At 36.3% G+C, this 27,616-nt stretch overlaps 3 protein-coding genes across 3 annotated transcripts; 1 reads left to right on the top strand and 2 right to left on the bottom strand.

Annotated features, from left to right (window-relative positions):
- Positions 1–121: 121 nt before the first annotated feature.
- LOC107551965 (predicted GPI-anchored protein 58) lies at positions 122–5,715 on the bottom strand. Its single transcript, XM_016233772.1, has 5 exons — positions 5,688–5,715; positions 5,581–5,650; positions 4,947–5,007; positions 4,221–4,320; positions 122–856 (listed from the first exon to the last, which is right to left on the bottom strand). Exons 1-5 carry the CDS (start codon positions 5,713–5,715, stop codon positions 162–164), a joined length of 954 nt encoding a protein of 317 aa, XP_016089258.1. The 3' UTR covers positions 122–161.
- Positions 5,648–12,459, top strand: wdr4 (WD repeat domain 4). Its single transcript, XM_016233797.1, has 11 exons — positions 5,648–5,799; positions 6,354–6,422; positions 7,213–7,365; positions 7,662–7,818; positions 8,171–8,283; positions 8,811–8,871; positions 8,986–9,087; positions 10,621–10,685; positions 10,856–11,042; positions 11,113–11,185; positions 11,876–12,459. Exons 1-11 carry the CDS (start codon positions 5,717–5,719, stop codon positions 12,058–12,060), a joined length of 1,248 nt encoding a protein of 415 aa, XP_016089283.1. The 5' UTR covers positions 5,648–5,716; the 3' UTR covers positions 12,061–12,459.
- On the bottom strand, positions 12,454–27,394 carry LOC107551964 (high affinity cGMP-specific 3',5'-cyclic phosphodiesterase 9A-like). The gene is made up of 15 exons (XM_016233771.1): positions 27,207–27,394; positions 23,827–23,897; positions 23,655–23,732; positions 22,695–22,738; positions 19,637–19,721; positions 17,792–17,852; positions 16,364–16,438; positions 16,128–16,210; positions 14,711–14,867; positions 14,512–14,625; positions 14,312–14,416; positions 12,980–13,108; positions 12,740–12,835; positions 12,605–12,660; positions 12,454–12,515 (listed from the first exon to the last, which is right to left on the bottom strand). Exons 1-14 carry the CDS (start codon positions 27,267–27,269, stop codon positions 12,610–12,612), a joined length of 1,212 nt encoding a protein of 403 aa, XP_016089257.1. The 5' UTR covers positions 27,270–27,394; the 3' UTR covers positions 12,454–12,515; positions 12,605–12,609.
- Positions 27,395–27,616: the final 222 nt, after the last annotated feature.

Here is a 27,616-nt window from a genome sequence, read left to right as displayed (position 1 = left end):
CACTGTAATGTAACTAACTGTATAAATGAAAGGGTAAGAAAATGCATTGTGATTATATCTTTACCATTAGCATTACAAATTTGTATATATAAAACCTGTAACCAAAATTGAGAAAAAAATTGCTTTCAAAATTTTGCTGCATCCCAATATATGAAAGGGGGTTATAGGGGATGGTGAGTACCCTCAGGCGTCTCCACAACTTCTGCTGGAACTTCAGTAGCATCTGAGATCACAGGGGCAGGATCTATCAGCTCTTCAGCAGGAGCTGCCTCTGCAACCGCCTCAATAGGGCCAGATTCTCCAACTACCTCAGCAACAGCCTCTACAACTGGGGAAGCTTCCGCCACAACTTCTGCAACTACTTCACTGACAGCTTCTACAACCTCAGCAACTGCTTCCTGGACAGGGGCGTCTTCTGTAGGTGCATCTTCAGAGGCCGGTGCAGCAGGGGCTTCAGGAGCTGCAGCTTCAACTGCAGGGGATGCAGTTTCAGCAATAGTTTCTGGAGGGCAAACTGTGGCCTCAGGTGTAAGCTCAATGGCTTCAGCTGCAGGTGTGGCTTCAACTTCAGGGGCAGTGGCTTCAGCTACAGGAGTGGCTTCAACTACAGGGGCAGCGGCTTCAACTACAGGAATGGCTTCAAATGCGGGGGCAATGGCTTCAGCTCTGGGAGCAGCGGCTTCGGCTGCAGGCGCGGTGGCAGTTACAACTGGTTTAGGTGCAGGGGCAGCAACAGATGCAGCTTCTGTAGAGGCAGCAGTAACCGAAGCTGCAACCTCCTTCTTGGGGAATTCCACATATGATCTGTGCTGGACAAGTTTTTCTATATCGAAGTAAGTTTTTGGTGCTGCTTTTTCTAGGATGGAGGGGGAAGGAGGGCAAAAATAGAAATGTAATAATTTGCTTCATCATGTGCATTATCAGGCTGAATGAAGACCGCTAAACTCATACAGCAAAATAACTTACCCAATTTCTTCAACAATTAGATGAGCATCCACTGAGGTGGTGGAGCTTTGAGCACCTTATAACCCTACTCGTGCACATCAAATTTGAACTATGGCTAATTTAAAAAACCATCTGACAGGAAAAGTAACCTAAACATTTCACATTCAGTAAACCCCATTTTCATAAAACAAATTAAAGTATTGTACTGTTAATACCCTTATTTTCATTGGAAAATACAAGGTAAAATGCAAAAGATTCTTTCATTATAATTGTTCCAAAATTCTAGAGTTATTGAAGCTAAAATGCTATATATTTTCATATCACCATTATTTTAAAGTAGCGCCAAGTAACTGTTCTGAATCAGATGACACAACTGTTCACACTATATACTTGAATTTGTGGTCAAACATGATCAAACTGTGGTACCAGCATCTGCTGATTTTGTAAGTTTGCTCGCTTACAAAGAAATGAAGGGTCTGTAATTTTTATGGTAGGTTTATTTTAATGGATAGACACAGAATATCAACCCAAAAATCCAGAAAAAAACATTATATAAAGATTATTCTAGAATTACTGAAGCTAAAAGGCTACATATTCTCATATTACAATTATTTTAAAGTAGTGCCATATAACTGTCCTGAATCAGATGACAACTGTTCACACTATATATTTGAATTTGTGGTCAAACATGATCAAACTGTGGTACCAGCACATAATCATCATGATAACTATTAATAATAATATTGATAATAAATATGATTATTAAAATTAATTTACAATTAGTTATTTCTAAGAGGCATTTTCATATTTATGTAGCAATGTTCAGCACAAAACAGGTTTTGTTCAGCTTTTATTTTCAACAAGAAGTCACTTGTTGGATTATTGGCTTCACCAGATTCTCTTGAATGAACAGAGGGAGTGGCTTCATGAACGCATTCATGCAGTGCATTCTTTAACTCCAAATGTCAAGGTGACATATATAAGCAGTTAGGACATCCACATATAGCACTAAGCATATATGCCAGTACAACACCACATGGCAAGCCCTTTCTCAAGCCCTCTGCCACCTCTAACCTCAGAGGAACATTGTACAGCAACAATTATGGATAACAGGTCATTAGGTTATCTTTAAGAACTCCATGCGACCAGTTTTACTTGTTTAAAAATGCCCACAGAGAAAAAGAAAAGACCAAGAGTTTAATTTATATTATAATCAACATACCATCTTTGTGTCTTTATTAACAATATAGATGTGGGCCTGTTGGTTTATAGGTAATATAACATTTATTTCTTAAAATTACATTTTTAGTTTAACCACAAAGCTCACGTACTCCACAAACTGACTGAAGTTTCATAGAACTATGCAAATTTCTATTTCAAAACCACTGTCAAACCCTTTTATTGTCTGATGTCAGTTCAAGCTTCTATAAATCGAATAATTTATGTACTAAACAAGTGCTGCTTGTGCTTAAAAGATGCTGGCACCACAAATCGATCGGTTATTGATTTTAGGAGATTCTGGACCATCTTTTCCTTTTGCATATACAGTCATTGCCAAAAAGTCTGCAAACACTATACATTGTGCTGACAGTGTAAACTGTAACAAAATGGAAAATGGATTCTGGAATACATCCTAAACTTGACAGAAACATTTTAAATTTCTCAAACATTAAAAAAAAAAAAAAAACAGATTTTAAACATGCGATCATGTTATATTTTTAAACTCACATATTATTTTGTATTAGAGTTTAACTATATATTTTCCAAATACATTATATTCTGTATCTATATTCCATACAAACTTATTATATTAAATATTAGAGCTTATTACTTGTCTGTCTGAAATACCTGATTATGATTGTCCAATCACTGAGGTCTAAACTTTATAGCTAACCACTCTCTTCTTCTTCTCCCATAACAAATTTATTAGAAATGTTTTTTTGTGCATTTAATTCATCATAATAGCAGGCTTTGCTTTTGGGACCTGATCACCCTGTTAAGAGTTGCATCAGGTGACTGTATATGTGATTTTGTGAGTGAGTGCAAATAAATTTGATTGTGACTTTGTTTATTGTAGCAGTTTGTTTAAAGTGCCACTAATATGCCTTTTCGAATATTACCTTTCATGCAGCGTGTCATGTAGCTGTATGTGAACATAAACTATCTGCAAAGTTGTGAAGCCGACAGTGCACGATAAATAGTTATTGTCTATCAAAAAAAAAAAAAGAGTCGGCTCACAATCGCCTAAACGAGTCGTCAGGAATTCAAATCTTATTCTGTTACGGCTCTACGTCACGATGTAACACATTTGCATAATGTCTGCCCACGTTCTACGTCGCCAACTTGCACGCCCACAAACAGTCAAATTTCCGTGTGGTTAACATCATGTGGAGAAGACGCTGTATCCTACGCTGCGAGAGTAACTTTGTTTTATCACATCTTATAATTACCACAAACCTGTTAACACTTGACACTTACCGCCGAGAAACGTCCTGCTCCAGTCATGCTTGCGAATCAGCCACTTCAACCGTTTCATCATCAGACTCCAGCTCGAATTGGTAAGGTACAATCGATACCATCTTTTCTATGTATTGACAAGTCTCCAGGGCTGTCATTCCATCATGGCAATGGGCCTTTCGTTTCCAAAACACGCTGTACGCGGTAGACCAGTCCAGAGCCAGATCTCTCTACAGCTCTGGACCAATCACAAAGGACTGCGCCATCTGACCAATCAGAGCAGCTGATTTGAAAGGAGGGGTTTAGAGAGACTGATTCGTTGAACTGCTTCGCACGAGTCGTTTACGAATCCTTTAGAAATTAGGTCAAATGAAATCTATTTTTTGAGAAAACTAACGTGTTTTTTGACCTTGAATGTATGAATGTAAACCTGTTTTAGGAGACTCATAAAACAATATTAGCAACCTTAAAAATGGCATACTAGGGGCACTTGAAATTAGCAAAATGTGCAGAAGTAAAATATGACAATCTTAATATTATGTCAACATCAAAGAGTCTGAACACTTTTGGCAATGACTTTGGTATGGATCTTTGCATGGTATTACTCCTACATGACACAGTAAGAGACAGGAACAAAACACACTCCAGCAGGTTCAGAAACAACAGCTGAGGTCAGAGGATATGTCCCCTGAACCACACAAACCTCAGTTTTCCCATGTATGGTGTCAAGATCTGAATACTACGGAGTCCTCCTCCCCCAAATGAATGGCGCATGACATATACAAAATTATTGTGACATAAATTGAAGAAAGATTTACCTTTGTTGGACTTTTTGGACTTCTTGCTGTCCCCAGATCTGGAGCTGAAAGCGACAGCAGGAGCTCTTCTGATAGAGCTCAAGCCCTCCGTCTGGAGACACTAACAACAAGAGACACACACAAACAACATAGACTTCAAAAAACACAGCAGATCCCTATGAACAATCACAACCACCTTTCTGCAGTTCTATCTATCCTGCTGTACATCGTTTGCTGTGGTCTCAAAGAAACGCACAAGCAAAAAGTACACAGTGTTCTCAAGGAAAGACCAACACTTTCAGTTTTTCCAAATAGATACTCAAACAATTTTCTGCATTTTAGGAACACTTTCTAAAAACTAAAATATAGGGGGAAAGCAGATTTAAAAAAAAAATCAAAAGAAAAACGAAACATTAAACAATTATTTGAAACTCCGACATTTTACACTATTTTAGATGCAGGGTTCTGATGCATAAGATCTGATCCACACTGAGTAAACGCGCTTATTGAATAAGAGGAATATTTTCATGCAAATAATGTCGTGCATGTAAATCCAGCACAAAGAAGGCATTCATGCGTCGGGTCTGAGTGGATTACATGCTTCAGTGCTTTAACATAGCATTAGCTTGTGTTCACAAGAGGAATCTGACTACGCAGTTTCACACGTTTAAATAATACGAATATGTAAATGCACTATAATATGCATGCATATTTCATAATGCATGTCGAAAAAAAACAACGGATTACCCTGAGAGATCCGAGCCGTCCTACCCTGAGCAAAGAGGCTGCCATCTTTACTGCAGAAACCCTATGAAGAAAAACAGCTGCATGAATCAGTGTGATATTGTAAACATTTAACATCGTCAATTTAAAATTCGTGCAACTGCTGTTTATTAAAAAAAACATTTAATTGCTACTTCATAATTTGCTCAAACTCTGATCTGTATTTTTATATAGAGCGGATTGCACAGAAAATGCAGTAGCTAACATTGACAGGGATCAGTGTTTGCCATGCACATCCTTTACAAGAAAATGAAAAAAAAAATTCTAATGACCTAGATGGTGTGTTTTGTGCAGGTCTGTGTGCCACTGAATCCTAAAGTCGCCTGACTGTGACAGATCTTTAAATCAAAGCTCCAGTTTGATGAAATGTCCACGAACGACAGATACTAAACTCAAGAAAGATCTTCGCAAAGTAAAGACATGTTGCACTGAAGCACAGCACGCTAAAGAAGCGCCCGTGCACAACAGACACGCCCCCTCACCAACCACACCAACACAATTGTAATCATGTCCTCTACAATCGAGGTTATATATTTTTCACCTAACACTGTAAAACATTAAGTGAAATAGAATACTAATAAATCGCTTTTAATAATACCGAAGTGTTATTAGTAGCGAAAGTGTCTTCCTCGGCACACTCTTTATGGCGGTGTCGTAAAGCCAGATTCCTGCACGGTAGTATTATTGACGTATTACACGCGCGACTCTCAGTGCGCACGTGACAAACTACCATCATGGCAGTAGTGTGTTCAAAGGCAGACTGGTTTGTTTCAAGCTGTTCTACTAGTTTAGTTGCTATAAACCTTAAACTGTCTAGGTGAGTAGCTGTATTTTAGCCTGTCAACTGTCTAGTCGCTTCCAGCTCTTTATTTTGGACTTCCCAAGTGCCCCTGTGCATTCTGCAGAATCCTATTGCACTATGGTCTCTGTACATGACTGTTATGTTCACTTCTGAAATTTGAAATCAGCTTGCTTGATACACCTTGACTTGAATGCCAAACTATCTGTGATAAATACACATTTTGTTACACTGCATGTGCATGGATAAAACAGCAGTTTTTAGCTTTTCTTTTTGGTTGAATTCAAGTAGGATAGTGCAAATGTCATGAAACATTCATTATTTTGACTTTGTGACATTATCATTTTATTTTAGGAATCCATACATAAACCAGTCAGCTGTGCTATTATCAGTACTGCAGAATGAGTGTGTTGTTAACATTTTTTTGTGTTAAAAAAATGACTTCAGCGTTGATATTTTAGCATTATATTTGATAATCGCTCAAATTCAGTCTTGCCTATTTGCTCCTTTTACTTGTTTTTATTTAATTTTTGTAAAAAAAAGTTACTTTCCATTTCACTTTTTCCTGATAGAGAGCCGTTTGTGTTTGACTGTGCCAAAGCTGAGACAAAACCAAAGCAAGCTGATGGTGATAGTAAAAGGTAACTATTTGTGTATGTTTGTTTTCTCTTCATGAGTTCTTAATCTGAGGGTTATGTCACAAGTAGGCCTGTCGCAATAATCAATATATCGACTTATCACGCAATATATGTACGTGACCTCAATCATTTTTGGGGACGCAATATATGGCCCATTATATTTACTTAAAAATTGATGTCACCATGTTTTGTACACTCCACTTGCGCCTGTGTCTTTTGGAGCTTCTCGTACGTAAGGTGGTGTAGTCATGAGGTGCTAGTTCAAATTAAAAAAATGCTTCTACAAACCAAGTTTCATCTGCAGATTTGATCTTGTTTAGGGATCTGTGCCGTTGTGCGCACGGACATCTGACTGCTGAGTAGTGATTGTGGTTCTCAGCAATAGTGTGCACTGTGCACCCTTATTTTATAGAGAAAAGAAGGTCCTTTTCTTTTTTTTCTACTTGTTACTTTGCACTTTTTGTTAGAAAATGTTGATTTGCTATTTATTCAGGTTTTTTAAGGTATCTAATATTTTGATACTTCATTTCCACGATCTAAATATTCTTAAAAATTAAACGTTTGTTGTCATTTGGAAGTGTGTTAGGTCTTCTTGCATTATTATGATGTTACATTATGATTATATATTCAGTGGCATAAAATGGTTTTTAAAATGACAATAATATCGCTTATCGCAATTATTTCTGGGGCAATATATCGCACAACAAAAAGTTGTTATCGTGACAGGTCTAGTCACAAGACGTAGAGGATTGCAAAAAAAAAAGATCTTAAAATGTTTATCTGTGTATTGCAGTGCTGGGGAAGGATCAGAGGAGAAGGACAGTGGCAGTGACAGGATTCTTGCATTTGCTGTGTCCGCGTCTGGGAAGCATGCAGCGCTCACTGATGACCACAAACGTCTTGTTCTCTTCTGTACTGAGCCATCGTGGCACTGCATTAGTACCCGGTAACAGCACACACTCAAATATACTCCCCATCACACATATCATTACAAACCCGTCTTAAGTTTCTCTCTTATGGGGAATGCACTTTTTTTGTGGACTCGCCTATTTCTCTTCAATCAAAACTGAAAAATGTGGCTAGAATACTAGTTTTCAAAAAGTCATTCGGGATGGGTTTGGAACAACATAAGGATGAGTAAATTCTGATGTAGATGTAATTATTATTTTTGGACGAACTGTTCCCTCAGTACTAATTTCTCTGTAAGGTTCGGTGTATAAGTCGGTGATTGTCCTCTTGTAGGTGGGTGGTGCGGCGATGCACGTCTCTTGTATTTACTCAGGCTGAGGATGAAGTCTTTGTGGCTGATAAGTCTGGAGATGTATATTCATTCTCTGTTCTGGAGCCACAAAAAGCAGGAGAGCTGAAGCTGGGACATCTCTCTATGCTATTGGATGTGGTATGATGGACACCAACAGAACAGTGCTTCTCAGTTAGCGCAGTATCCAAACAAACATATTTGAATTTCAGTTTATTTTCACTTAATTATGAAGTTACTTAATTAACTAACATGATTTCTAGCTTTTCTGTCTTTTTGTGTTTACCTCTAGAGATGGTAAAATATTAAATGGCTGAAATATTTCTTTATTAAAGTGCTATTTGTTGATTCGGGGTGTTAATGCAGCACCCAAACAAAAATAGTTCAAATTCTCTTTTGTTTTCACTTAATTGTGAAGTTGGTACCTAATAAAATTATTAGCTTTAAAAAAAGTAATGTTTAATATTTAGTTATTTTTTGTTTTCCTCTACAGACTCTTTCTCCTGATGATAAATATATCATAACTGCCGACCGAGATGAGAAGATCCGAGTGAGTTTCCGGCGGTCACCCTACAACATTCAGGCTTTCTGTCTAGAGCACAGAGAGTAAGTGGGGACTGTGGGAAGCAAGTGATGTTACATCTCATATGTGACTCTGGACTGGAGCACAAAAGCTGTCTTAAGTCGCTGGGGTATATTTGTAGCAATAGCCAAAAATACATTGTATGGGTCAAAATGATTGATGTTTCTTTTATGCCAAAAATCATTAGGATTTTAAGTAAAGATCATGTTCCATGAAGATATTTTGTAAATTTCCTACTGTAAATATATCAAAACGTAATTTTTGATTAGTAATATGCATTGCTAAGAACTTCATTTGAACAACTTTAAAGGCGATTTTCTCAATATTTAGATTTTTTTGCACCCTCAGATTCCAGATTTTCAAATAGTTGTATCTCGACCAAATATTATCCTATCGTAACAAACCACACATCAATTGAAAGCTTATTTATTCAGCTTTCAGATGATGTATGCATCTCAATTTCTAAAAATTGACCCTTATGACTGGTTGTGTGTTCCAGGGTCACATATGTTGTTCCCACTTGTTCGAACATGTTTGTTTTCTCGTGCAGATTTGTCAGTGCATTGCTTGTGCCTGCGGGACATCCTGACTGGCTTCTCTCTGGTTCGGGAGTATGTGCTTTTTCAGTTTACCTTCATTGTTTTACTGTAATATTCTGTTGGGATAGTTTATAAGGGGGATATAAGTGTCTTAATACAGTAGGACTGACATGGTTGTGTTCACAGGATGGCACAATGAAGGTCTGGCATTATGAGAGTGGTCGACGGTTACACAGTGTTGACCTGAGGCAACTCACCCTCGACTCTGAAAACACAGACACAGAAAAGGTGCCGTCCATTTGATTTCAGTCAGCCATTCATGCACACAACGCATACAATGTTTCGTACAATCCCACAAAAATTACATTATTGACCTAGATGTAAGGTTTTCAGCTGGAGGTCTGTGAACCTCTGGGGTCTAAGTCTGGCAGTTTAATTTGTTTTTAATTATTAAAACATATAATTTTGATAATTTACATATCATATATAATATATGGTTATGTAATTTGTTAGTCTTTATTTTTCATATGCAAATTTCACAATATTGTAATGGCAATATTAATTGAAGGCGCTGAATCGGGCTAGAAAGTGAAGGGGGTGAATTCTCCAGGTAATAGAAAAGGTTGAGAGAATACTGCTTTTAGATACGTTTAAATATTTTTATTTAAAATATGTGTACACACAATTAGTGTGTGACAGATGACAGCAATATGTAGGACAAAGCCACGTAAAGAGAAAAAACCTAAAGATATTTGCTGGACACATTGCATATTTTTCAAGGAATGCAAACTTTTATGGTAAAGACTTTTAGACTTAGTGAAAATGCATTTAAAAGAAAAATAATGTAATTTACAAACATCATTGTGTCATTTATATTCATTTATGAGATTATCTAAATCAAAATCGTGATATTTTAACTACAAGAGAATATACATTAACAATGTAAAGCATTGTAATAATATTTGTGACCCTGGACCACAAAATTCTTCAAAATTCTGATAAAAATCATTAAATAAGCTTTCCATTGACGTATGGTTTGTTAGGATAGGACAATATTTGGCCGAGATACAACTATTTAAAAATCTGGAATCTGAGGGTGCAAAAAAAAAAAATCATAATATTGAGAAAATCACCTTTAAAGTTGTCCAAATTAAGTTCTTAGCAATGCATATTACTAATCAAAAATTAAGTTTACAAAATATCTTCATGGAACATGATATTTACTTACTATCCTAATGATTTTTGGCATAAAAGAAAAATGTATAATTTTGACCCATACGATGTATTGTTGGCTTTTGCTACAAATATACCCGTGCTACTTATGACTGGTTTTGTGCTCCAGGGTCACATTTGTTAATTATATTATTGAATGTTTTTATTAATAAAATCTACCATTTTCATTGGTATCACTAAGATCCTAGAATTAATTAATTAAATTTTTTAAAATGAATTATGTATCAAAATAATCTGAATTAAAATGCAAAAAAATCTAGATTTTTTTTCCCACCTCAGGAACCTTTGTTTTATTGAAGAACATACATTTCTTAACTTTTTAAATCACAAAATGAATTGTGGCTGATTAATTGGAAATATCTACCTAGTTTGTGTTAATAAAAAAAATAAAAAAAACAGATTTCTCATAATTACAGTAGAATTACTAGAAGAAATGGAGGGCCTTCGATTATTGGGTTCTGTTAAAGTTCAGCAGCTTTAGAGCTGCTGCTATAAACAGTTTATTTCCATTCAAATCCAGGTGTGTATATATTGTCGTTTACACCAATCTCAGCACATGACACTGACTATATTTCTTTCTGTCTTCAGAGGTTTGCTGTCAGCAGGATCATCAGCTCACCAGATGGAAAACATATAGCTGTCCAGTGTGAGAGGTGTTTAATTTCATCAGATTTTGGTTTATCTTACCTCTAACTGGATTCTGGAGTCTCAGTGACAACAACAGTATTCTTTTGTTAAAATAGAAACACACAAGTCTTAAGAAAGATGTCTTTTGCTCACCAATTATACATCTAAACAGTTAAAATCATATCCGTCTGTGTAGATTGCCCTCAGTTCAGCTCTTCACGGTGGATCCTGGGACAGAGGGGTGTCTGAGCCCTGCTGAGACTCTTGCTCTTCCTCATGCTCCCTGGGACATGACATTTGATTCACAGAAGCAGCTGTGGGTCTTACTGGAGACTGAAGACGTGAATGTGCTCCTGTATCAATACTCGGAGCAGCACTGGAAGGTACATGCATGCTTTCTTTCATGTTTTGAAGTCCGCTCTGCTCTTACTAACTCATATTGCTTGTTCATAGCTGTGTGACTCAGATACTCCTGAACTGAGGAGGGTCACTGAAGCATTACAAGCTCAGTGGAATATCTTTAAAGGTAAGAAATCCAACGAACATTATAATGAAACAGAAAAATGAAATAAACCAATAACTAAAATGAAGAAGTCATATCATGACAAAGCAAATTTATGCTTGATCTTGAGTTGAGCAGTCTCTCAGAACTCAAAACTTCCTCCTCAGTCCAAAAAAATCTATCAAAACAAAGCTGCAAAACACACAATTTACTCAGACACCAATTCAGTTTTGATCAACTCAGCCTGGTCCTGTCAAAATAATATGAAGGAAGACAAGTAACACCAGAAGGACTAATGAAAAGGGTCAATATCTCAGGAGGAAAAATGTATAAAATCACCCCTCAAACCTGTATTAAATAATAGTCAACTCATGTAGCAAATATAATACAGTATGCTTTATAGGGTTAATGTACCATCTTCTTTTTTCCCCCCTCTTACCTTTATTCTGCACACGTCATGCTTTCCTCTTGTCCTCGTCCTGTCAAAATAATATGAAGGAAGACAAGTAACACCAGAAGGACTTATGAAAAGGGTCAATATCTCAGGAGGAAAAATGTATAAAATCACCCCTCAAACCTGTATTAAATAATAGTCAACTCATGTAGCAAATATAATACAGTATGCTTTATAGGGTTAATGTACCGTCTTCTGTTTTCTCCCCTCCAACCTTTATTCTGCACACTTCATGCTTTCCTCTTGTCCTCCGTTCGCAGGTTCTGTGGGACTGGAGAGTCCGTTTAAACACCTGTTTAAAGTGAACTTCGACAACATGGCATCATATTTGCAGAAGAAACAGGAAAGACTAGAACAGGAGAGTAGGAAGAGAGCAGCAAACGGCTCTAAACCCAATAAGAGAAGTAAAACGGAGAGCAGCTCTGTGCCTCAGAACACCAGCTGAGAGAACTTTTTGTGATGTTCATATAATTATACCTCTCTTTTTGTTAATCGACAATGATTATATGACTTTTTATTCATTCAGTAAAGCTTTACTTAGTCTATTTTCTGAACAGTAAGGTGCTGTATTCTGCTTTGGCCACTAGAGGTCAGTGCCGCTCAGCTACAGTCAGGGCTGTCACACACATCCTGGTACAGCTTCATTAGACAACAGGAATGAACATACTATTTTATTATAACAGTGCTCTAAAAATGAGATCTGTGGCTTCAGTTGTTCTTCAAGTTAGACTTTTATTTTTCTGAGTAAAAGTGACTAAAAATCTGTACATCCTGTATAATGTTTATACTTTTACAAAACCAAATAAAAACGACACAAATGGTTCATAGCTGAGCTGTACATGGTTCAATTCCCTGAAAGATGCTTTGGATTTTCATTTACTGCCTCTGATGGGATTCCAGCTGAAACAAATAAGCAAAAGCTAGGGTTGACTGTAAATATAACATGAATAATAACTAAAATGCATGCAGTACAATGTTTCAACATTGACCTTGCTCATTTCTTTTTTCCTCCCATTGTTAAATTTTCACTCTTCTTTTTCTGCACCTATAGGGATAATGAGAAGGAAATAGCTAATACCAGTTAAAAAGTAATAATAATAATAATAAAAATGGTCACTGCTAACCTCATTCATGGCATCATCTATCTGTTTAAGCTCCTCGTATCTGTCCCGGGACTCTCGTAGGGGCTGTACCATTACCTCCTCAATCTGAGGAAACAACTGCAACGCACAGAGAGCAAACAATATCACAACCTGGTATCTTGGCCAGTTTTCACAACTTGGTTTGATCTGAACCAGAGTTCGATTTCACCGACTTTCCCCCCCTGTATGTTTCACATTGTACTTTTAGCCTAACCGATTCACCTTCATCACGGTCTCAAACATGGGGATCAGGACAAACTTGATGAAGCCGATCTGAGCAGTGGGTTTGGTCACTTTCTCTCTGTCCATGAAAGGAGCGACTGGTAAACCTTCCACCTTCTCTCGATCACTCTGTTTGAGAGAGAACACAATTCTGATGACGAAAGAAGTGCACTATAAAGATCAAAATGTTGGGGTTGGTATTATTTTTTTATGTTTTTGAAAGTCTATGCTCACCAAAGCTATGTAAAAAATACAGTATGAACAGTATTATTGTGGGAAAAAATTGTTATTAATAACTTGAATTAACTTTTTATTTAATTTATTTTAAAATGTAAGTTACTCCTGTGATATGTTTATGGAGAGGTTTTGCTGTATGGTCAGGTTTAAGGGTTGGTTTTTAAATAAAATTACAATGTAAAAACATACAGTACAATAAGTGCATTGTATCAAATGATTACTTTAAATGTTAGTACAACAAACAGTTACAAATATTTAAGAAAAAAAAATGAAAATGTACTCGCCCTCAGGCCATACAAGATGTAGACGAGTTTCTTCATCTGAGAGGATTTGGAGGAATGTAGCATTGCATCACTTGCTCACCAGTGGATCCTCTGCAGTGGATGGGTGCCGTCAGAATGAGAGTCCAAACAGCTGATAAAAACATCACAATAATCCACACAACTCCAGAACATCAATGTCTTGTACAGTGAAAAGCTATGTTTGTAAGAAACAAATCCATCATTAAGGCGTTTCAATGTTAAACCGCCACTTTTGACCAAAAAAACGGGTCTAACTCTTCCTCCAGTGAAAAAGTCTGTTATTCTCTTACATTAAAATCCACAGACACATTTGTTTAGAACTGTTTTAGACCGTTTTCACTTGTAAACTGTGTTTGATCTGTGCTTATTTCTCTCCTGATTCAGATGAGACGATTTTTACTAGAAAAAGCAATGTTATGGAAAGAGGACTCGGATTTTACAGTTAAAAAAAATGTGTTTCTTACAAATGCTCAGTTTTCACCTCACAAGACATTCATTGATGGACTGGAGTGGTGTGGATTACTTGTGGATTATTGTGATGTTTTTATCAGCTGTTTGGACTCTTATTCTGACGGCACCCATTCACTGCAGAGGATCCATTGATGAGCAAGTGAAATAATGCTAAGTTTCTTCAAATCTGTTCTGATGAAGAAACAAACTCATCAACATCTTGGATGGCCTGAGGGTGAGGACATTTTCAGCATTTTTAGATGAACTATTCCTTTAAAGACACTTAATAAAAAGTGGGACGTATTTTTACATCTCCATACAACATACTTGTAATCATATCTACCTGCATGAAGTACTCCTCCAGCAAACAGTCCACCCACGGCTCAGCGACCTCCATCGGCCGAACCTCATTAGAGATATCACAGCACTTGATCAGCACCATCTTCAGCTGCCACAGATATAGAGATACAAGTTTAATAAGCTCATCGCAGCACTTTTTCGTAGGTGAATAGTGGCACTGCAAAATGGGTTCAGAAAGCTCACACAAGTAACATGCTCCTCATTAGCGAAGTCAAAGTTATCCACTTTCTGTTTGAAAGAGTCCAGAATCTCTCCATGTCGGGCCATGTCTGTGGCCAGTATCAGGGTGATGGTTCCCTGTCAGAGACAAAATTATTCATTGTTCAAGACAAATGTATTACATACGCGTGCACAAAGCTCGGTTTAAAGGCCTGAGGCACACCTGACGAATCTGTTTGAAGGCTTCAGGATCAAAGTTGGCAAAGATGTTGCAATCAGACTGAGAGAAAATCTGGAAGGCCACGGCGCAGTGATGGTTCTCCAGAGGAGAGATGTCATTGTACCTCACCGCCAGCTCAGTGCGCGCATTAATCTGATACCTGCAAAGGAGGGCCCAAAACATTCGACAGGTGGCCAAATGCAAATACAAACTCTACAGTACTTGGATTTGGTGTCCAAGTGGAATATGTGGAACACAATGACTCGAATTTAAGATATCTATCATATAAATATAGATATCTTAAATGTGCAAGGAAAAAAAATCTCAATTTTCAAAATATTGGGGTTGTGCAATGTTTTGTATATTTTTGAAAGAAGTCTCTTATTCTCACTGAGGCTGAATTTATTTGATTAAAATACAGCAATACTGTGCAATATTGTTACAATTTGTGTGTGTGTTTAAATAATTTGAAATGATTCCAGTAATTTCAAATTTTTGGAATAATTTCAAATGATTTAAACCAACAAACAAACATTTAAAAATATATTAAAATGAAAAACAATTATTTTAAATTGTAATAATATTGAACATCACTGCTGTATTTTAATCAAATAAATGTAGGGAGAAAAACATATGCACTACTGTTTAAATCATTGGGGTTGGTATGATTTTTTTTTTAAGTCCTTTATGTTCGCCTGCATTTATTTGATAAAATGCAGTAAAAATAATACTATTGTGAAGTATTATAAATTTCACTAATACAATCAATTTAAAATAACTGTTCTCTATTTGAATATATTTTCAAATGTAATTTATTTCTGTGATGCAAAGATGAATTTTCAGCATCGTTACTCCAGTCTTCAGTGTCACACAGAAATCATTCTATTATGCTGATTTACTGGTTAAGAAACATTTAGTATTATTCATAATGTTGAAAACGTTGTGCATGGAAATTTTGAAAAAAAAAAAATTGTAGGAAGTTTAACAAAAAAGCATTTATTTGAAACATTATAAATGTCTTTACTGCCAAAACTGATACATTTATCGCATCCTTGCTGAAGATTCTAGTGATTCTAGTAGAAAAAAGGATATGGTAAATATAAATAATGCAAAAGAATTTATTTAAGGCTAATAGTAGAAATATATATGGCTGGTAAGAAATATTTCTGAGCGGTAATATAAAAGTCAGTGTATGTAAGCGCTTCTGAAGGATGGAGGATCTTACTGTCATTCTCATTATTACTAAAGTAGCGCTGTGCATTCATAAATATAAGCACTTCATCAAAACAAAGTCAAACAGATTGTTCAAGTGTGTCTAAGAAGGAGAAATATAAATAAAATCTGTGACAGTCAACGAGCTAGTAAAAATTACCTGAACACAATATGAGGAATTATAATTTTATAATATAGCCTTACCAGCCATCTTTTCAGCGTGATGGGGTTAATATTAAAGTCCTTTACCAGCCCGAGGTCATGGTACATATGCTCCAGACAACTCAGCATCTTAAAGTGCAAAACACTGGTGATAGTATCTTCTGCAGTGTGGTTTTGCATGTCAGTCATTTTCACCAAGTCTCTATAATACATCGTGTGCACTGGTACATCAGCTTCAGTAGAACTTTGACATTCTGCATCTTTCATTTAGCCGATCCTCACCTCGTTAGGCTCCCACTGCCACACATCGAAGATTGGCTGCCTCAAAGCTTCTACTGTCTCCTGTGAGAGGTGGTACTACACAAGCCCCACAAACACAAACGCAGAAGAGAGAAAACAGAGGGAGAGAGAAGAGGAGGAAGACAGAACAGAGGCGTGTTAGACTCTTACCTCGTTGGACTCCCACAGCCAGACGTCGAAGGTGGGTTTTCTGAGGGCATCTATGGTTTGCTGGGAGAGCATGTACTGCAGGTGACAGAGCTCTCAGTTAACCCCCGATGACCAACGCCTGGCTGTGGCCATTGCGTACATCACATTCACATCTATGTTCAACATGCCATTTTTAACCCCGAATTAGAATTCTTTCTTTAAACATGAAATTCATTATAATTTACTCATACTGTATCATTCCTTACAAATCTGTATGCTCTTTTTACACAGCTCTTTTATAGTTTATAGTGAACACAACAATAAAGCTTCAAATACCATACATGCAGCCCATAATATCCCAAGTCACATATTGAGAGGTCAATAATCACAATAATAGTCTCAATGAAAATGATATGTTTTAATCTTGATGTAAATGCAGATAAGATTTGTTGAGATTTCCAGTGACTACTTTGACATTTCTTTTATAGGCTTTTGTTGCTGTTGTTCTGTAAATTCATCAAAAATTTATATTATAAAAATATAATACAAAAATATTAAGCAGCACAACTGTTTTCAACATTGATAATAATAATAAATGCTGAGCATCAAATCAGCATATTAGAATGATTTCTGAAGGATCATGTGACACTGAAGACTGGAGTAATGATGCTGAAAATTCAGCTTTGATCACAAGAATAAATTACACTTTAAAAAAAATATTTTAAATTGTATTAATATTTTAACAGTACACTCTAAAAAAATGCTGGGTTGTTTCAACCCAATGTTGGGTCAAATATGGACTAACCCAACTGTTGGGTTAAATTTTGGTTACATTTTTAAATTAGCTTTTTAACCCAACACTTGGGTTAGTCCATATTTGATCCAACATTGGGATGAAACAACCCAGCATTTTTTAGTGTATTACTGTTCATATTGAAGTATAATCAAATAAATGCAGACTTGGTGGGAATAAGATATTTCTTTAAAAAAAATCCCAAATTTTTGAATGGTAGTGTATATTTTCTTTTAATATTTTAGAAATTATTTTGTAGATGTTAGCATTTTTATCTTTATTTTTGGGTGAACTATCCCTTTAAACTTTCCTTCATTTATCCTTAAACATAAACCAAGTAGATCTCTAAAGGATAAACCTTGAACTCTCATTACAAACCTTTCTGTAATTAAATGGTGCTGTATATGCTGTCCTTTATCGAATTATTAAAGCAGAATAAGTATACAAAATAATGAAGGAACCCATTACAAGCACATCTGCCATTTTACCTTTGGGTATGAAGGCACATCTCTGCGAGGAGTTAACTTCTTGTTGTCATCCAGGAAACTACTGCAAAGGTAAAGAGCATTGAGAGCACATTTGCTTTAGAACAGAACATGCTGTGTTTTTCATTTTTTTAAGTACCATGTCAACATCTCTCAAAGAGAGTATCTTGAGAAAATACAGCTATCTTTGATTCTGATCCTTCACTAATAAGAGAGGATGTGCGAGCCATGTCAGCTCATTAAGACTTGAAAGGGAATATGTCTGTGAGTATTTTTAACAAGAGCTGACTAAGACAACACCTGGACTTCTTCTTAATTCTCATCTCATTAAAGTTAGCAGTACAGACAGTGCTATCAATAGCCTGCTATATATGCTCATTTGTGAAAATGAACTACACTTTAGCATATTTTTAAAAAGAGTACTTTTTTTAGGACACTTGATTGTATTTGAACTCTTTCCCCAACATTGATTGAATTTTCCATTATTTATGTCACAATGCTATCTATGACTGTTATATGGTGGGGGGCGCTATTACACATCTTCTGAAATAGTACAGAATCTCAGTATTCAAAAACAAGCAAAGAAGAAGCAGAACCAAGCAATTGAAGCATTGCTTAGGCACACATGTTACATCTAAAGCGATCAGCCAACTTTCAACGGCATATAAATCGAATGTTACCTAATAAAATGTCAAACCCACAAAGATGACTGTGCAAGCTTTGATGGAACTGATCTACTCAATCTATATTTTGATCATGTTCGGAATCTGATTTAGTCATAGTCCTTTTTTTTTTTTAAGTAATATTCTCAGCTTTATGTTTACAATGTTTTTTTTTTATTATAAAACTTACCCACATTCAACTGCTAGAATAAAATGCTTTGTTTTATTTAAAAGCAAAGGCTCTGTTCTTTCTTTTGATATATATATATACACATAGTAAGTTCAGATATTCATACAACAAAATATTCTGGGGGCCATGAATGTTTGTGAAATGATTAAAAATGCTGGCTCTGGCTGGCAACTTTTTCAAAAAACACTGGTGGGGAAAGAGTTAATTACAACTGAATGAAAATGTATTATAATTGTTTAGTATATAATTTATATTAAATGCAATTAGTGCTTTTTTGGCACACTTAAGTAGGACTAAAGTACATCTTGTATGTAATAATTACTTTTATTGTCTTTTAAATATGGTTAAAATGTAGCTAACTGCCAGATGTACTGCCAAGCATTTATGGTAAACTAATGCCATTTCTGTGGAAATGTGTATATCATGTATATAAAAATATGTGTAATTACACATTTGTAATGATGAAGTTGTACATTTAAAAATATTGACGTTAAATGTGATTTTGAATAAGACACGTCAGTTACAATTATAATCAAGTACTTTACATGTGCTTTAGTCAACACATCAAAGTGTATTTCTTCAAATGACAACAAAAGTTTAAAATACACTTTTAAGTAGAACTTTTAATTTGACATTATTACAAAGTGCGCCATTTACAAGTTAAATTACTTAGTGTGCTAAAGTCATAAATTTGTACTTTTTAAGCACACTGGAGTGACATTTTATTTCAAAAATATTATAATATCAAACACAAGTATATTATACATCACCAAGAAACTTCTTTTTCACACCATCCTTCCAACCAAAATCACTTCCTGAAGGAAATCTTAAACAACATTTTTTTTTCTCATGAAATATCCTGTCTTACTTGGAAATGCATCAGATTACAGATGTAAAATCATTTGCAAAGCGCTACTGATATTTCCCGATAATTAAACTTATTCAGTTCAAAAATAGCGTTCCGACATCTCCAGAAAGCGCAGTGAGGTCACTGACCTGTTGTTCCTGGAGGCCATCTCCTCCCGCAGCTTCTTGATGTCACTGCGACATTTCTCGATCTCCACCACCTTCATGCCCTCCACTGAAGAGACAGAGAGGAAAATGTATGGAAACGCGATACATAATGCATACAAGTATGACACATAAAAGACGGTTTTACATATTGAGCCAAACACAGAGAAAATATGGAAATGAGCTGGTGAACATGGGTTGCAGCCGCAGGGGTTTTCCTATACAGACTGCTGAGCCATAAAAAGTACATTTGACACCTGTCACTGTCTGGCATGTTTCAAGCAGCTTTGTCATCTCTTGGACAGCTATTTTTATTTACATCTCAAACCTTGGTTGTGAGGATGGATGAAGATATGTCACACAACCTGACACGTTGGTATCTGTCTAATTTAGTCAAGTCAAGTCAAGTCTGCTTTATTGTCAATTCTTCCACATGTACAGCACATACACACAGAGAATTGAAATTGCGTTACTCTCAGACCCTTGGGTGCATACAGATAACATAAATACAGATTAAATACAAAATACAACTTTACAAAATACAAATATACAAATATACAAATAAGGTAAAATGTAAAAATATATATATAAAGCACAAGGCATATGGAGCTGCTTTAATTTAGCTGCTTCTAGATGAATTTTGAGCCAAAGTACTGTACAGTCTGAATAGATGCATGGCCTCTGGACTCACGTTGTATAATTTAATTAGTGTAATCACATACATCATATAATCTCTGCACTTCCTGCTACTATTCTGTTTATAGACCGTGCACAATAATAAATCACCTCAAATTATATGAGGCCAGTGAACTGTTCACACTGATGAAGGGGTCAGGGTCCATCGCCTTGGTGACTGATTACATCACGGCTGTATTTGGATTTCTATGGACACACAGACGTGCTGCAACGGAATGAATCCTGGTCTCTGGTGATGTTACGTGGAGCATCATTACTGAAACAACTAGTGTGCAAGGACTGTCACGACTGTCAAAGATGATGCATTTATCAGCCACTAAACTAAACCTAACTTAATTTGTTTTGAATCATTGTTCAGCAAAAGTCACAGATTCCACAAATGGCAGTGGATTAGAGGTTAAAAAACATTCCTGTCGCTCAAACAGTAGATACTAAAATGTGTACCTTACCTTGAATGCAATATAAGCCACTCTGGACAAATAGGCTACATAATGCATAAAATGTAAATTTTTTCAATGCTGAAATGACTTTCTCCTATCCTGTGACAGCTAATTTGTAGAAATGTAAGCACTTGAATTATTAAAACACAGAACTGTTTGACAGATCATTCCATTCAGCTCAACACAGCAACACTGGCTTAAAGGGGTCATATGATGCGATTTCAGTTTTTCCTTTCTCTTTGGTGTGTTACAAGCTCTTGGTGCATAAAGAAGATATGTAAAGTTGCAAAGACTGAAGTCTCAAATCCAAAGAGATATTCTTTATAAAAGTTAAGAGTCAACCACACCTACAGTGGGGCAAATAAGTATTTGATACACTGCTGATTTTTCAAGTTTTCCCACTTACAAAGAATGGAGAGATCTGTAATTTTCATCGTAGGTACACCTCAAATGTGAGAGACAGAATAAATAAAAAAAAATCCAGAAAATCACATTGTATGATTTTTAAAGTTCCACTACAATAAAGTATAGATGTTCTGCCAGTGTCTGCTGTCCTAGAATAGTAATAGTAACAAGTGTCCTATGCGTGTTCTCTTGGTGCCATCAGCCAATCAATTTTGAAATGATGTCACTGCGACACACATGACATTTAGGTTCAGGTGACTGGCTCAACAAAGCCTGCCAAAGATGGCAAACTTTTTAAAAGTAGGGGTCATCTGGAGGTCCAACACCAGCAAAGCAACAAAAGATGAATGGGGATGCTAACGGACAGATTTCTCAAATTGTTATATAGGTTTTGTTCACTGCATACTCTCTCTCATCTCCAAATGACTTCACAGAGGTCAGAGGTCACATCAACTTAACCAGGCTATTGCTGCCTTCATGTCCTCCAATGCAGCTCCCACTTACATGTTTGAAAGTTGCAATTATGATTTGATGTGTGTTGGTTGGAATTGTATGGGCACATTGTGCAATTATATATTTCCTTTTGTGTACTTCTTTTTACAAAACATGATCAATTATGTATTTCTATGAATAAATAAATTTTTTCTTCACCAACAACTCAAAATTTGCAATTAAAAAGTCTGCTCTGATATGGCACATTTTGCCAAATGTAGTCATTGCATATGGAAAATATGCATACTATGCGTGCGTGGTAGCCTATACTACATGGGTTCTCAACTCTGGCCCTCCAGATCCACTTTTCTGCAGAGTTTAGCTCCAATCCTTAACAAACACACCTGAACAAGCTACTCAGGGTCTTCAGGATTGCTAGAAAGTTACAGGCTGGCGAGTTTAATCACGGTTGGAGCTAAACTGTGCAGGAAAGTGGATCTAGAGGGCCAGAGTTGAGGTCTTCTGCTATACTATATAATGCAGGAATAGTCATCATGATCCTATGTTATTCCGCAAACACTCACAGTATTTGTGCGTAATTGATAGGATATTGAAAAGCAAAGCAGAAAAATATATGATGTCGACAATAAATCTACTGAGAAATAGTTTTGGAATGCAGATGAACCAGAGAATCTGTCCAAAAAAAAGGACCTTGTATATCTGAGTTTGCTTTGAAATCAATAAATAGTTATAATCACTTCCCTGCTCATGATAACACAGATAGATTTAAAAGACTGCAGTCCACCCCCGCTGAAGGAGTGTTCGCACAATGAGAACTGGAGTTGCTCTTGTGAACACACGCAGCTTTCCGCGCACTCCATTTATGGAGATTTGAGAACATATGAGTGATCACTCCAGAGCTCTTTCAGACTTCATAATAAAACAAACCCTATTTCCCATTTCAACCGGAATGTAAACACTATCAGTGAAAGCTCAGCGCTGTAGATGTGATTCATACATACATAAACATTCAGTGAAATTACATAACACGCAGAACATCTGACACTTACCTGCAAGTTGTCCGCCAGTTATTGGCACCACTTTGTACGGCGACCTTCAAAAACACCAGGACAGACAAACGAAGTTACAAAGCAGTTGGCACCACACTAAAACATGTCCCCTCTCCCTATAGGACAGTCCAGTTAGTCCTCATGAGAGCTGCAGCTTTCTGTAGCATTACTGTCCAAGATGTCTACTCCTCTGGCAGTCGATTGTGATGGTGATGGTGAATAGGCTCACTTAGACTTTGGTTCTCAAGGAGTAACTTCCCCTTTATCTATATCTGGCCGCCATTCATTGTTTGTCTAGCATGTAGGGTAGATCTCCATATAACCAACAGATAAGGCACAGTAGGCTAGTTTACTGGGCTTCTCACCTCTGAATGTTTAAACAACATCTTTATGTTTCCCTGAGTGTGTCTGCAAATTGGTGTTAAATTGGATCATTGGTTTTATATTCTAAACTTTCCAACATTTAATGTTTAATAAAAAAAGTTACAGTTGAGAGAGATGAAACACTCTAAAGCAGGGATCCTCAAATCTGGCCCACGAGATCCACTTTCCTGCAGAGTTTAGCTCTAACCCTAATCAAACACACCTGAGTATACTAATCAGCGTCTTCAGGATCATTAGAAAATCACAGATAGCTGAGTTTGATCAGGGTTGGAGTTAAACTCTGCAGCGCATTGGCCCTCCAGGGTAAGATTTGAGGAACCCTGCTCTAAAGAGTTGGGCCATTTTAATGAACCTGCAGAAAAAAAGGTCCATATTATAATGACTCGTTTGCTTTATTTCTTATCTATAAAAACAGCATATGGACCATTTGCTATAAAATTGGTTTGAAGATATTCTGGCTAAATGAAATGTTTTGACATTAGTGTGTGAAACTGATTCAGAGGTCTACTGCATGTGTATAAGACACTTTTACAGCATTGGATTTATGTTTATAAATGGGATGGATGGCTAAGTTACCTCTCTGAGTTGTTTGGCATTGTGGGGTCGATGGAGACCATTGCTCCTGTTGAGTCCAGAAGGGAGATGGTTGTGTTCCTGTCAGCAGCAGACACATTCTCTAAATTTGGGAGCACTTCAAAATTGAAAACACTTCAACTACACACACACACACACATACATTGTACTGTACCTGGAGAGCCCCGTGGCAGTGCAGAATAACTCCTTTATATCACATGGGCTGCAGAAACGGCTGAAAACCACCTAACAGAAACAACAATTCTGATCAGTGTCTCTGAAACATACAGAGCTTCTTCAGTTAGGGCCACTTTTGACTTAAAATCCTGATAAATAAAACATATTTATGCTATGTTAAAGATATGGTCATGACCCTGATAGGCGGTGTGGATTTTTAATATTGTGTGCAACGGTAATGACTTTTTGGAAAAAATATTTCAGAGTCTTGGACTTGCCAATACAACAGGTTGCATGTCAGTTCATGTCAGATCACATGGAACTTATTATGTGGTGTACTAGTGGATGTGATTATCTGTGTTGTGTATATACATGAAAATTGTCCGGTATTTAAACGGAAATGATTTCATTATTTTAGTAACTGAACATTGGCTAATGAATGACGACGTCAATATAATTAGTGATAATTAGTGATTTGAAAAGTGGTTGGAGGGATTGAATTGCTTTGCACACTGAGGAAGGCTTTGAGCCGAAAAGTTTGTGTCATTTCCCATCAGTGATGAATGTAAAATAAAACGTAAAAAGAGGACTTTTCTCGTGAGTGCGGATCAAGTTCACATGGAACTTGAAATAAATTAGTTTATGAATTAAACTGATCAAATACTGAAGAGTTTGGTAATGACACCTAATAAAGCTACTCTCAGACCATGATGATTATGTTATTAATTTTAAATAGCTTCACTGTTGTCTTGGCAGAAAAGACTTCCTTTTCATTTTCATTCCATCAAAACCAAATATAAAGAATTTGGCAAATCCTCAATGGTTTTGTGGCATGATGATAATGACAGCAGTATTAGGGACAGCAGTTCTTTGTTATGAAATTATTACATTGTACGCATAAATGCACAAATAATTCATATGTTTTTTTTCTAATTTCCAAGATTTGAACACCTTTTAAAGGGGAAGTTCAAAATTCTGGGTGGGTGGCAAGATCAAAATAGCAGAAATCTGTCAACATTTGTTAAAAGGTAATTACAGAGATAATAATAATAATACAATTTGATGCTCTTTAATCCCTTCTTTAATACTAAAATGATAGCTTTAAAAATACTGTTAGTCTTTAAAATCATCTTACAGAGCAGTATCAATTTGGCAAAAAAAAGTCAGCAAAATTTTGAATTTAGATTTTTTTTAATTTTGAAACGTAAGTAAATTTCTTTCAGATTTCAAACATTTTATGGGATAAAGAACATCTTTAAGCGTTAATAAATTGCACTGTGCCATCTCAAATTATAGGCTTAAGTGTAACAATAATATATAAAGATAATTTGTACTCTCTTATTAAGACAAAAGTACAATTTCACGGATTTTAATACTTTTTTAAGCGGAAGTTAAAAATTCTGGGTAGGCGGCAAGCTAAAAAAAAAGAGAAAAAGTATAGATACAGAGATAATAATAATACAGTTGAAGCCTTTTTAATCCCTCCTTTAAAACTATAATGACTGCTTGAAAATGAACGCAGCTATGATTATCTTCCTGATTTCTATGTATGACGCTGACCATCACAGATGATAGTTTATTGATTATTTGAGACTCTGTACACGGCCAAGGCCAAGTGCTGTAGTCCATCATTTGTATGTAATGTCAGTTCTGACCCTGAGCACTCTAACCCACTTACAACACATGTATATCTATCATCAGCAGGCACAAGACAGCAAAAACAGGTGACAACACAGAAAAGACAATGGGGCGGGGGGTGCAGCTGACAGACGGAGCGAAGGAAGAGGAAAAGAGAGAGAGAACGATAATAAGACTTCGAGCTGCAAAGACAGATGAGAGTGAGCAAAAGAGTGGGAGAAAGAGGGAGAACGGGGGAATTGTTCCATAATACAATTGCAGGTTCTGAGTTCAAAGATATGAGAAATACTTATTAGTGTCCAAAAAAGGGCTTCTAATTGAGCACTTTGTCAAAGATGAAACATAAAACTCACAAATAACAGCCTTAGAGAATAGAGACGATAAAATTATATACCACCAACCACTGCGTAAAAATCAGTTATTTAGCAGTGGATCATCAAGTACAGTTCACCGAGAAGTTTCTAGTATTTTCTAGAGACTATGAGAGATTTTAGGGCTGTAATTGAATATCAACTAAAAAGCCTGAAGACATACAGTTGCACTAGAACTAAAAAATGATATTTCACCACTTCTCCTGTCGTATGTGTGTGTGTGTGTGCGCGCAGAAAGTGTGGGTGTATGCATACACACAGATGTGCTCATTAAAATGTCCATTTGTTTTTCATTGTGTTCTAAGCTTTTATATGCTGATTATTTTGTTGTTGTCCCATTGCCAAGGCTGAACAATAGCAGGCTGATTGATGCACATTTGTAACTAACAAAACCAAACCATAAGCATACTCTAATAATGTATGCAAAACACACTAATCTGCTGCAAGTAATTATTTGGTCCCAGTTTATATTGTTGTCGTTTTGTTACTGTACTTCATTTTTCAACTTGATAATTATAATGTGTGTATTTATGTTACACTGCATGTAATCACACACGTTCAGAAATCATTTGCAACATAATTTGCACCACATTATAAAAAGTGCTATAATAACTAATAACAAACAGCATGTAAGCTTACTTTTATTTTACAGTGACACTTTGTAGAAGCTAAACTGAATATCATTCTGTAAAATATTTTTACATTTGAATGCACACTGAATTTTTTTTTTATTTTAACAGGGAAAAAAACAATGCTACAGTAAAATGCTGTTAACTGTAAGTTACCTTACCGTATATACTGAAAAACAGTAATTATAATGTAAAATCTGTGAAATGCATGGCTTTTGGGGGTAAAAACTACGAATTGCCATATAATTTAGTCAAAAACTGTAAAATGGCATTCCCAGAAATCCTTGTGTGACAGATCATATGATCATACTTTATTTGAAACAGTTTGTAATGTGCATTGTTACATTTTCTGTTATTTAATGAATGTTTGTTGCATTCTTTTAACATTTAAATGCATTATTTTGTTGCATCATTGTTTACTGTATAAAATTGTAACGGAGTATAATATTCAAAACTGACAAACGTAACCAAATAAAATATAAAGTGACATATACACATACATACACACAAAACATACATATATATATATTTATGGAATTGTACATAATTTTAATAAGAGTATATATTTGCAATATGTATAATATTTCATTATATATCGCCCTTATTATATAAGCAGTTTTAAAGCAATGTCACCAAAAGAGTCATATAAACATGATCCTACAGACACTGCAACAGCTGAAACTTCCTGAACAGATTATTCGTGTATTTCCCAGTCCACGGTCATGCATGCAGAGAGTTACCTGCTGAATCCGTCCATCCACGTCCAGGTATATCACGCGATACGCCGAAGACGCGCTGCCCATCTCGCTCCCCGCTGCCCTGGACTACCGGCTTCCGTTCGGTGCCGCCGTGACAGACCGAATGTACACTTCTGACCGTTTCGTTGAACTGGAACGGGTTTACTAACGCAGAGACCGTGTTGCTCATCGCCACCCCTTCACTCCCACGAGTGCGCACGCGCTTGCCTTATGATCTCCATAGTAACCGAGCCCTACAAGGACGCGCGAGGATGCAGTGTGTGAATCCGAAAGGGTCACGCAGCCGCAGGCTACCACATGTGTTTAAAGGGGTCATATGATGCGATTTCAATTTTTCCTTTCTCTTTGGAGTGTTGCAAGCTCTTGGTGCATAAAGAAGATCTGTAAAGTTG

The sequence above is a fragment of the Sinocyclocheilus grahami genome, unplaced genomic scaffold (assembly GCF_001515645.1).
Source record: "Sinocyclocheilus grahami isolate Dianchi unplaced genomic scaffold, SAMN03320097.WGS_v1.1 scaffold439.1, whole genome shotgun sequence".
NCBI lineage: Eukaryota > Metazoa > Chordata > Actinopteri > Cypriniformes > Cyprinidae > Sinocyclocheilus > Sinocyclocheilus grahami.
The sequence above is the reverse complement of the archived record's forward strand: the minus strand, read 5'-3'. Positions and strand labels throughout refer to the sequence as shown.

Coding starts and splice junctions, on each gene's coding strand:
- LOC107551964 (XM_016233771.1), bottom strand. CDS start 27,269: ATGGGCAGCGCGTCTTCGGCGTATCGCGTGATATACCTGGACGTGGAT. Junction 22,739..23,654: donor ATGCCAAACAACTCAGAGAG/GTAACTTAGCCA, acceptor GTGTTTTTGAAG/GTCGCCGTACAAAGTGGTGC. Junction 19,722..22,694: donor AACTGGCGGACAACTTGCAG/GTAAGTGTCAGA, acceptor CTGTCTCTTCAG/TGGAGGGCATGAAGGTGGTG.
- wdr4 (XM_016233797.1), top strand. CDS start 5,717: ATGGCAGTAGTGTGTTCAAAGGCAGACTGGTTTGTTTCAAGCTGTTCT. Junction 6,423..7,212: donor GCTGATGGTGATAGTAAAAG/GTAACTATTTGT, acceptor TGTGTATTGCAG/TGCTGGGGAAGGATCAGAGG. Junction 8,284..8,810: donor TTCTGTCTAGAGCACAGAGA/GTAAGTGGGGAC, acceptor TTTCTCGTGCAG/ATTTGTCAGTGCATTGCTTG.
- LOC107551965 (XM_016233772.1), bottom strand. CDS start 5,715: ATGGTAGTTTGTCACGTGCGCACTGAGA. Junction 5,651..5,687: donor TTGTCACGTGCGCACTGAGA/GTCGCGCGTGTA, acceptor ACTACCGTGCAG/GAATCTGGCTTTACGACACC. Junction 5,008..5,580: donor TCGCTACTAATAACACTTCG/GTATTATTAAAA, acceptor TTTTCTTCATAG/GGTTTCTGCAGTAAAGATGG.